Source organism: Chrysoperla carnea, chromosome 1 (genome assembly GCF_905475395.1).
Source record: "Chrysoperla carnea chromosome 1, inChrCarn1.1, whole genome shotgun sequence".
Classification (NCBI taxonomy): domain Eukaryota; kingdom Metazoa; phylum Arthropoda; class Insecta; order Neuroptera; family Chrysopidae; genus Chrysoperla; species Chrysoperla carnea.
In genome coordinates, this window is record NC_058337.1 from 41,807,756 (window position 1) to 41,820,479 (window position 12,724).

General features: G+C 28.7%; 1 protein-coding gene across 1 annotated transcript; it reads left to right on the forward strand.

Moving 5' to 3' along the window:
- Positions 1-4,514: 4,514 nt before the first annotated feature.
- Positions 4,515-12,402, forward strand: LOC123305049. Its single transcript, XM_044886656.1, has 4 exons — positions 4,515-4,671; positions 7,432-7,964; positions 10,156-10,551; positions 11,690-12,402. Exons 1-4 carry the CDS (start codon positions 4,515-4,517, stop codon positions 12,245-12,247), a joined length of 1,644 nt encoding a protein of 547 aa, XP_044742591.1. The 3' UTR covers positions 12,248-12,402.
- Positions 12,403-12,724: the final 322 nt, after the last annotated feature.

Sequence of the window (12,724 nt, forward strand, 5' to 3'; positions counted from 1 at the left end):
TAGTTTTCAATTTTAAAATAAATGATAAGCATTGAATTTTTATTCCATAAATTTTTCTTTAAATTAGCTTAGATTAGTCAACTTGACACAATTGATTGACCATGTAATATTAGCGAGTCAAAGCAAATTATCACTTTAATAAAATACAATATAGTCACACGTAAATAGAAAATTGAAAAACTCGACTTGGATGTGGGCTCTTTTTGTTCTATAAATCAATGTGAATAAGTCAAGTACAATAAAAAATGTAAAAAAATTGGCTAATTAAGGAAAATGAAATAAACCGCTCCATTTTTGCTCAAACCTGATGGAATGTCTTTCTAAGTTGTTAATATCATTCGTATGTAGTTAATTGCGCAAATGTCATCAAATTAAATTTAGCGAAAAATAACAAAAAATTAAACTTAGAAATTGTGAAAATAAAAGACGAAATTGTATAAATAATTACTTGTAATTATTAATTATTGTAATTTATTAGAAAATAATATAAAATTTTCAATGTAAACCACATACCTATGCAATCCATAGAATTATGTGTTCATACATACTCATACCGCGCAAAACTAACGCCTTGGTGCTTAAACTTACTTTTACATGTGGATGTATCTTTTTCAACATGTTTCCTGGTGAGTCATATCACCCGAAAAATTTCAGCATGGGCTTATGGTCTATAATACAAGCTGCCTATTTATTATTTTTTTAAGTTAACTTTTACATGGACCGTTTCATTTAATTAACAGTTTATTTTTATTAACGAATAGAAACATTTGCGCAACTAACTCATGGTTTACGAATTGTATTTGACATCAAAATTTCTTTATTAATTAATTAGGACCGTCTAGCTCCCAAATAAAGCAACTTGGTCTGAAGTTTAGCTAAATCGACTTATTATGAGCAATCCTTTATTCTGTAGAGCTGGCTTGATTCTACAACCAACGGAACGAATTTAGTTCTTTTGAATTTATTGTTCACCACAACCTTTATAGGGTTTAGCACTGCTGTTATCTGATGTGTTAGAAAAACAGATTCATGTGCATCAGTCGAGAAAAAAATTTGGATTCGACTTGTTTGCACTTTCCCCTCGAAAGACCCTTAATAAGGATCAAAGGATCCGCTATTTTGCATTATTGCTTTGACACAATTGCGTCAGTTGGTTTCTGTACCGATCACATTCAGTCAAAAGTCGAAACATCAAAAAGATCACAAAAATAGTATAGACGTAGAGTGTCTCAACCCGGCTAGCCTATATAGTACCTCAAAGGGTAAAATTTTTAATTTTTAACGAATAATATAAAAATATTTTAAAATTGATAACTAAATTATTTTCTTTGAAAAACATTATTTTTACATTTTTCTTGAAATATGCAAGTGATAAATATTACTTTGTATAATTAAGAAATTTTTTTAATATTTCAATAAAATTTTAACGTAGAACATTTTTTTGAAAGTACAAATACCTGAAGACACTTAATTGAACTTAAGTATCGGTGACCGGCCAGAATAACTTTGAAACTTTGAACTGAACCTATGTAATTTGAACCTTGTACAATTAGAACTTTTACAATTTGAACCTTGAGCAATTAGAATTTTAAAAAGGGTTAACGCACCAATCTGCAAGTTTTTGTTACTCGCATTTATTCTGTGATTGCATTTATCCTGTGATCTGCGAGGTGGTCATATCTCTTATTGGGGTCCAATAAGGAAGGTCTCGACTTCATCGACTCCAATAGGGTCTAATGAAGTCGAGTTAGCACGATTCTGCGAGTTATTTGGCCCTTTCGTTAATCTACGATAGAATCTTCTCTGTGATCCATAGGTTGAACATGCGAATTCAGAATGAACATAGAGACGAATTAGCACGGGCCTGTGGTTTTTGGCCCTTGCATTCAACCTATGGTGGAATTTAGCCTGCTATCCAATAATTGTACAAGGTTCAAATTTACAAATTCAAATTTCCAAAGATATTTTGGTATGGAACCTAATTATCGATTGTATGTAATTCTTGAGATGATGGATGTTTAAAAGCATAAGCGGCTATATTTTGTCTTATTTGTTTGTGTTAACTTTTAATATTACCTAAGTTTAGCAAGTTTTTATTTTATCAAATCGAATTATAGTTTTAAAAGAATGGCAACTATTTTTATCCCTATCCTTTATAAATTTGAATTTATAGTTGAAACAGAAATACAAAAATTTGCCTTAATGGTTTATGTATGGTTTATGTAAAATACATTACATGTATGTAAATTATTTGCTTATACTATAGGTTATATCAAATTTCATTGTTAATTATTTGCATTATCTGGAAAATATTCTCAATAAGGCAATATTTTTTGTTTTCAATTACTTAGCATATTAGCCAGTAATTGTATTATATAACTAAATTACTTTCAATTGTTATTAATAAACATGTCATGTGGTTCACTTATAATTTTTTCTACACGTTTCTAAACAAAAATTAAAAACATTGAATAAAAATTGTATTAAAATTAGAAAATTCACTTACTTTCATATTTGTGCTTATGAAATTTAACTTATATACTTTAAGATACAAGTTTTGTTAATTTATTTTATTATAATAATCACTAATATATATTTAATTTAGGTAAAATTGTAACATTGTAATATAAACATGTCGTTTCACATACACAACCAATAATACACGGGAATCATGTACGACAAACCGGTGGTCTATAACGATTCAACTCAGTACAATTTTCCATGGAAATATATACAAACTAGTCATCATCCACCTATATTATCTAGTATTAAACCACCCCCTTCGAATTGAAACTGTATAAAAACGTAAATATAGAAAGAAGTTGTGTTGGTAGAGTCATAATAGTGACATCTAGAAAAAAATTATTTTATTAATAATTTTCTTGATACTAATTTCCACCATCAGAGATGCTAATGTAACACATGGTAAGCTACTAGTAGAAAAGTTTGTTCTTTTATTTTAGGGTGACCATTTCAGCTGTTGGATATTACTAACTAACACATGGACAAAATAATAATGAATATTTTATACTAATTATAAAATTAATACTTTTTATTATCTACTTATTCTTGATATGCTGTCTATTTGTAATATATTGGGTGATATATTATATTAATTTAAAGTTTTTAACATTTAATTTTCTTTTAAATTAAAAAAAAAAAAAAATATTTAACTCACTCGTGCTTTTTGATTTTTTAAATAATTTTTTTTATTTAACTCTTCAGTTTTAGTAGAGTTTTCAAATACCATTTCAACTTTAAAAACAAAAACTACTGCATTATAGCATTCTCTTCCTTTACCACACTTAATTCCCCTTTTATTCGCCATTTAATGAGTTTTTTTTTTTTTTTTTTTTAACACTAATTTAAAAAAAATTAAATACAGCCCATGAATGAAGCATTCTATAGGTGACAGAATTTTAAAAATACTGTCGGGATACTGGCATACTGTTAAATATTATAAAGATCCAAAAAAAAGGTCAGCAATAATTGTCTGAAGGGAACATAGTATCGGGATAAAAAGTGTTAATCCAGGTTATAAACAATCAGAGTTTCAAATTTCATAAACTTAGAGGGCACCAGGTACCTCGGACCTGGACCAATTCTGTCGCGATATTTGTGTTCAGCGAATCCCAAAACCCCCGAGTTACAAGTTTGGAATGATTTTCATCACTATAATTAACCGAATTGTGAATTTAGTATATTTACGGTTAATTTAAAATGCAATTATAAAATGCATATTATTAATGCAAATTGCATATTTTTAATTTCTTATCTGACGCTCTAACGAATCGAATGCAGAAAACCCCATTCAAATCCGTCTTACTATTCAAATTTTTCGGACTTTGACTGTTTTTAGTGTTTCCGAAACTATATAGATAAACTCAATGGTCACTGTATGTGAGAGAAAACGTAGAGTTTTTTATTCAAAAACAGATTTCTATCTCATTTAATTATAATGCGCTAAAATCAACCCTTAAATTTAGTCAGTCCCTGTAATTTCTACGTTCAGAGCTTGTAACTAATGATACATGAATAATGTAACTGTTTACTTCAAATTTTCAAAATAACTAATTTTGAATTGTATTAGTTATTTTTTAATAATTATATCTTTATTACATACAAATCACCTGTATTATATTTCGTATTATACAAAACAAAATACAATTCAAATATCGAATATATAAATATAATATTTAGTTCAAAAAATATAAAATAACAAAAACCAAACATACAGTTACAATCCAAAATTCATGATCAAATTGTGGTATACCCAAATTGTATAATATTTTATTATAATGTCATTTGCATCTATTTTCAATTATTGGTAATATTCATGTAAATCAAATTTAAAAAATATGATATATTTGATCAATCAAAACCAGCAATAATCTAATTATTCATAATCAAAAAATAAAATAAACTACTGGAATATTTATGATGTATCAAGTATTAATAATTCAATAATAGACAGGATTTAAACAAAAATATATTCTGAAATGAATATTATGAAAATGGTGAATATTCAACATAAATTATCATTATTCCCAAAATTTACAGTTGTATTACAAATATCAAGATGTTCATGTTATCAAAGAAGATATTATCAACGAAATGACAAAACCCGCCATTATTCGACTACACAAGCAACGCAGGCAAATGCTAAAACATGTATGTACATTTCATAGTATACATTGCAAAAGTTTCTATATGAGATAATTAGAGAAATAACTAAATAAGATAATTAGCATGTAAAAATTAAAAAGCCGTAAGTAAGCCGTTTGTGGCCTAAGATTAGTTAGGTACCTAAAATTCAAGCTTTTTTAAGAGAATTAAAAACTTAAAAACTGCTCTCAATTTTTAATGTAACGATCATAATTTTTAAAACTGCGGCTAAAGTAAACTCATATTAATATTCAGACACTTGTTTATTATTAATGAGAAATTATTGTTGACATAAGCACGTGTTTTTCTACCCATCAATTTCTTAATTTTTTTTTTATTAGATTTCGTTAAAAATGTTAAGACAATTTAAAATTTACCTTAAAAATTTTCAATGGTTTAAAAACCAAAATAATTGTAAACTCGCAATATTCTCTTTTCATCCAGTTTCCCCCCTTACCACTGTCATTCTACTGCAGGATTGGGATTGTACATTGAGAAAAAACAAAAGATTTATAACTAAACAACAAAATTTTAAATGCGCTTTCATAGCATGAACGATAAGAGATAAATTAAGCTACAAACTTCCATTTTTTGGAACAAATAATCGCACTTGGCATAAATATTGTACATAAGTCTATACTCTTTACCGTCACTTTGAGGTAAGGTAAGGACGCATCTAGCTTACCACTGTAAGGACCTATAGCTCGGATTATTTACTTATAATTAGTAGATTTATAAAAGTAGCTAAACTGCTGATATTTATGGGTCGATTTGCATCAGATTTTACAAGGTGATCCAATTGTTGGATACACATAGCTCCCAGATAAGTGTGACCTCAAAATTAGTTTGAAGTTGTAATTGGTTTACAGTTCTGTTTGCGAGTGAATCATATATATACAGTGTGTGTTTGAAGCATCTTGGGATATAAATATGTCTGTAGTATGACTGAATACAGAATACATTCGTTTAGTAATGCATCTAAAAGAGAGGTATTATATACATGCATTAAATTACTAGGAAGACACTTGGAGGTGGGAGTTTTTTAGTTACAGATAACTAGTAAGTTAGTATGCCACAAATCTCCCACTCTCTGCACGCATACAACGCAACAGCTTGTCCTATCGTATCTGTTTACCGTATCTGTAGTGTTACAATACATGAATAATACCTCTCTTTTAGATGCATTACTAAACGAATGTATTCTGTATTCAGTCATACTACAGACATATTTATATCCCAAGATGCTTCAAACACAGGCTGTATACAAATCGACAAAAATAATTTTCAACCTATAAGGAGTCAACTATAAATAATAATTATTCGCTTCAGGTAACGTCAATAAGCCCGAATTGCCTGTATGTTAAACGCAGTTTCATAAAAGTTGCTATGCCCAGTATTTGTGGGGCATTTTTTAGCCATTTTTAAAAAAATACTGCTGATAAGTAAACAATACGGGTTCGCAGGGACCAGTCGCATGACACCAGTCTTATTAAAAGCGATGACTTATCAAAAAAAGCCATTCTAAATTTATTTACAAATTGACGAAAAAAATACCAACTCCGATGGGTTCTTCTTTTAAATTACCCCCAAATTGCAGGTAACCGTCTAGGTTAAAAAAAACGCAAAGTGAAAACGATTGCAGTTGGAGCTTAGAGTATTATGGAATATGAATACTCTCCTGGTCTATAATTATTTTTGATAATACTTTAGGACCTCTACCTGCCATGCAACTTTATTGCATCATTCATGTATATGCATATATTAGTTTTGCTTAGAATACAGGATAATACCTTTTTTACTATTTTTTATACCATGTATATATGAAATATACATAGTATATTAAGTTTAGTCCCAAGTTTGTAACGCTTAAAAATAATGATGCTAGGAAAAAAATCCGTCCGTCCGTCCGTCTGTGGACACGATAACTCAAAAACGAAAAAAGATATCGAGCTGAAATTTTTACAGCGTACTCAGGACGTAAAAAGTGAGGTCAAGTTCGTAAATGAGCATCATAGGTTAATTGGGTCTTGGGTCCGTAGGACCCATCTTGTAAACCGTTAGAGATAGAACAAAAATTTAAATGTAAAAAATGTTCCTTATCAAAAATTAAACAACTTTTGTTTGAAACATTTTTTCGTAAACATCACTGTTTACTCATGAGGGCGCCAAGTAGGCGGAAATTTTATAATATGTACTATACTTGATTATCAGTTATGTATGTGTCACATGTTTGTATGCGTTATGTGATAAAGAAATCAACACTGACTATGCATGGTATTTCAACAATTAACTCAGTCAATTGTTTGTTTTCACTTGTTTTTTTATTATTTTACATTTACGACAAACATACAAAATACATCTAGTATGAAAGTATGAAATGCATTGATAGTAGCAGAACATATAGCATATATACTATACATATAGTACCAATAGTACCTTGTCATAGTAAAAATACAAGAACATATTTTCACGTCACATGTCTAGCCTAAGCTAGTCTGCATTTTGCAAAAGATAATTAGATAACCGGTTTAGTGGTTGTAAAAGCACGTCATTGCTAATTCCAATTCCACCTGAATTGATAAAAAACAATTCAAACAAATGATAACAAGGTAATCTTAACAATAATTTTTATAGAAAATAATTATTATGCGCACTAATATATAGATAAAATATAACTAAGTCATAGATAAACTAAGTACTAGAATAAGTCATTTTTAAAATTTACATAGCTATATTAATTAATGTAAAATATACATATATTCATAGGTTATGTAACGACCACAATTACACATTATCTTGTGTATCAAACAACAACAATAACAACAAATACAAACAAATATTTATTAAATAAAATAAAATATTTTTACCAATATTCAATATATTGTACATATTCAACAATATTTAAAAATAATAATGGGTTACGAAGTCATTTAAATGGCGTTGTACGCTGTAATAACGAAACAACAACAAACTTAATATCAATAACAGCAAAGAATATTACAAAAATGTGGAAATTTGCAACAAGAACATTTAAAGAGGCATTCAGTAATGGTACAGTATTTGGTTGTGGTAATGGTAGCGGTACTTCAAATGGTGTTACATCGTATTGTCGATGTACATTAAATAATATATACAATAATGATGAGCAACAATTATTATTGCAATCAACATCAACATTAAGTGATAATAATGAAGATAATGAGAATAATCTGGTCGTAACTGATGAATCTCCAAATATAAAAAATAATTTTAATTATTGTTTGTATAAAAATTTATATCAAATATCATTTAAGTGTAGTGTAAGTATAATTATTTTTTCTTCATGCGCTAAGTAGTTCTATCTATTTCGTTTAACGAATTGTCAACTCACTGCGGCGCCCCACAGTTTAGGTTTTGCTATTTTACTATAAAACCTATCCCACCTGTCTTTATGTTTTTGTATGTATGTATGGTTCCATATCCCTTTAAGGGATGTTAAAGACTACTTTAGTCCATGTTTTTCGCTTTTCCGGGGCTCTGCATATTTCTTCTAATGTCATTCCAGTCCAAGCTTTTAGATTATCCATCCAGCTAATTTTTTTCCTTCCAACTGCTCGTTTAGCTGGAATTTTACCAAATAAAGCCACCTTGATCATATTATATTTGTTCGATCTAATAACATGTCCAAAGTAACTTAATTGTCTTTTTTTCACGGACTTGCTCAAAAATTTTTAGGATCTTTCTACGTTTCACAAGCGTAAAGAAAAACTGACCAAACTTAACATTTTAGAAACTGCACACGTATACTTTTGTTTAATTTTTTATCCGTTAAGAACTTTTTTAGCTTCAAAAATGCACTCTTTGCTTGCCCTATCCTTGATTTTATTTCAACACTATTCTTATTATTGTTGTGAAAGAGTTTCCCCAGGTATCTAAATTCACCAACTTGTTTAAGGTAAACATTTGTTGATGTTTTTGCGTTAGTTTATATTCCAAACATGATTTTATAAAATAAGTTAGAATGTCGTTTTTCAAAAAGGATACTTAAAGTAGAGAAGATTTTCTGGCAATTTAAATTCTTAAAATCTTCCAAAATTCCAAATATTCTAGAAATTTAGAAATAAAAACTTTCTTGATTAATAAAAAAAAGTTTAAATGTATTATTTCTTTATTATTTATGTGTTGTTTACTTAAACTGCATACAATTTCTTTAACAAATTGATTTATGAATTGAAAATCGAAAAACGAGAACTGTTTAAGAACTTTTTAAAAACCTTAAACGATGAAGCTAACTAGTCGTTATTTACATACTCAATTTTAAAAAAAATTATAAAGCGTTTCAAACTTTAAAGCCTCATTTTGTAGTTAAAAAATATCTGCTTGAAGTAATAATTGGTACCTGTCGAGTTAAAATCATTTTTATCCGATACGATATTGAGTTTGACTACATCGCTGCAAAAACTTGGTTACGGCAATGCACCTAGGTCGCTTTATCTAATAACGAGGAGTAGTATGTCTTTATCAGGCATTTTGTACAAAATAACAATACATTGTAGAAAAGTGAGGCGTTTCTTGTTTAACATCTTCCATGGCATGTTTTGTGTGGCATTTTCAAGAAGAAAAATCTAATTAAACAAATCGCATCTGCGTTGTAGTCTTTTGACTTGGCAAGTTCTCAGTACACTAACCACACACTTGGACTCACAGGAATGTTTTCTTCGATTGCTTTTCTAAAAGTCCATCGTTAAAAAAGTGAGAGATATGGCTCCTCATAATATTGTATTCCCCAAAAGCAAAACATCGAAATTTTATGGCATCTTTAATTTAGAACTTACCAAAATTATTTTAACTTTTATAAATAATTTACTATAAATGTTAGAAATACCCTTAACTCTTGTTTTTAGAGAGGTGGGGACAAGAGGAAGTCTCAGTTATACAGTAGATGGTCACTTAGAAAAAACAACACTATTACGTAAGGACTATTTCTCATTTGATAGAAGTTTTTGCGGGTTAAAATAACTTGGGCTGAAAAATTGCTCTGATCTTTTTCGCTCACTTAAATTTGACCAGTGTTCAAAATATAACAAAATACGGATGAGCTTTGAATTTATCTGTACAGAAATATAAAATCTAGTTGTAAATACACTATAAAAAATTTCTATGGTATCTTTACTAAAACGTTTTCGGAAGCTGTAACGTATAACAGTAAATACAATCGTAGTTAATAAATTTCTGCATTAAAATAGAAAAACTTCCAACAACTAGGTTTAAAATTACTATAGATAAATTCTGTTTTGAAAATCAAACACTTGTATTGTTATACTTTATTTTCAAATAGTTTGTAAATTTATAAATTTTTCTGATAAATGTCAGAAAAAATCTAACCACTAAAATCGAAAATCTGTATAGTTAAAATTTTAATTAAAGACTACTTAGTGTATGTGCCATGATTGCAAAATAAGAATATCATGGGCTCGTATAAATGCATGATGGTAAATTTTTATCTTGCAGAATACGTTACAATCACTTGGATGGTATATCAATCATTTTCTATCGCTACAACAAAACAGTGCCATCAATAAACCGCAAATAAAACAAACACCTGTTAATCATAAAGAATTAATCATATTAGATACAAAAAACTATAAAAAAATTGGAATACGACTAGCTGATTTAACTTTAACAGCCACACCAAAATTATCCAAAACAATTATTACAAATGCTTTAAATCCACAAATTATTGAAACATTTCAATTAAAAGATGTAAAAACAAAAAATAATAGTCAAAGTAGTTTATCTACTGAAAATAATACAATTATTGTAAATAGCACAAGTAGTACCACCGAATCATTTATTGATTTAAAGTCGAATATTACCAAGAATGAAGATCCAATACGCCAAATTGAAGTAAGTTAAATTTTTCAATATTATCAACTAAATGAATAAGGCTTAAATAGAAATTAGGACCATGATCTGGCAATTATCTCTTCAATGAGGTGACATTCTTGATAAGTGTATCTGAAAAGAGAGCTCTTTGTGGTTACATCACTATAAAAATTAAGTGCTGGAGTTATTTTGATTCTGCGTTTCCATTCTAGATCTAATTACAGAACTCATTTTTTAATTTGTTATAAATACGGAATACGAAACAAGCGCTATTATTATCTGAGCTTCATCCGGTCGATAAGTCTTCAAACGTAGTCCTTGATGAGTAAATAAATAATCACTGCAGGTGTAAAGTTCAAAAAATTCGGGTTTTTTTTAAAAATATGGTGAAAGTTTAGATAAACAGTAAAGACCTTTTCGAAGATTGTATACCACGTGTTTTTGTACCATCTAGTCATATACATATCTGTAGTATGACAGTATACATCCGTTTAGTAATGCATCTAAGCGAGAGGTATTATATACATATATTGTAAGACTACAGATACGATACGACAGATCTTATGTTGTATGCATGCAGAGAGTGGGAGTTTTGTTGCATACAAATATTATTAATTAACTAAAAAACTTCCACTCTCCAAGCGTCTCCCAACTAATGTCCAATACATGTATATAATACCTCTCGCTTAGATGCATTACTAAACGGATGTATTCAGTCATACTACAGATATGTATATGCCTAGATAGTACAAAAACACTTGGTATATGTGGTGTTATAATTCGTTTGAGGAGAAGACAATGGATATGGCTTTTATTCTATTTTAAAGACCTGTGACTTCACGCACAAAAATGAAAATTTTAATTTATCTCTTTTTTTTTTTAAAGTGTGTGTTAGACTTTTAAAAATAGAATAAAAGTCTTTCAGTCTCCTAAAAGCGTGTTTTATTGCCTATTAATGTATGAACTTTGATCCCTCATATCATGTTAAAACTCCGTGTGGAGCTTTGTTGGACTTTATACCTATAAATTTTTAATTTTCTAAAATTCGTAGTTCTTTGCTATGTATGAAATAGAGAAAACCGGGTTAGGATTTAAGTAATTTTTTAATGGAAATACGGCCTGAATTATTTAGATAATAATACAATTTCATTGATTATAGATAAATGTGCCAAAAAATGATACAAATAATAGCCCAAAAACAACAGAAACTCAGAACACAAAGAATAAGAATGAACAAGCAATTGAAGATGCAGCAGCACGTTTTGCATTCGTTACAGGCGTATTAGAGAATCAATTAGGTGCAGCATACTTAAAACAACAACAAAAAACCAATAACTCAAATTTAGATATAGCATTAGGCCATTTTGAGGCTGGTACATTATATAAGAATGCGTCGGCTGCATTTAATTTAGGTCTGTGCTATGAATTGGGTATTGGTACCAAACAAAATTATCAAGCAGCCGCTAAATGTTACAAAACAGCAATTGAACTAGGTGGCCATACAAAAGCAATGTATAATTTAGCAATATATTATATCAAAGGTTTAGGTGATTTACCGCAAGATTTTAATTTAGCATATCAATTATTTTTAAATGCTGCACAAAAAGGACATTTACAATCAATACAAGCTTTACATTCAGTCAAAGAATATAACAACAAAAATGTGAATAACAAAACAACAACTAGTTTACAAGAAAAACAATTACTGACCTGTTAATTTTGAAAAAATCGTTTTAGAAAATTGTTGTTTGTTTCTTTTTTTTGGTTAAATATATGATTTCATAGGTATACAGAAATATATAAAATACATGTTTTATTTTCCTTAATATTAAGGGTATCGCCCTTTTTTATTACACAAAAATGTATTTAAGGTACTATTTTATCTAGAATCTATTTTTTTTTTTTTTTAAATATTAATGTTCTTTTTTTGCTCATGTTTATTGACGATATTTGTGTGTTTAATTTATTTGCTCCCGTTTTTGTTTCATGGAAAAATTTCATGTAAAATAATAACTGTAAATATATATAACAGTTGAAGTTTTGTCGAAACTGTAACAATAATAAAAAATATTACTTTAGAATAGATATCTCGAATTTATTATAGAATTTTGTTAACCAGCGATAGATAGGAAGATGTTATATCACAAAAATAGACACGTGGAGTACCCATCTACCCAATGGTGAACTTGTTTCT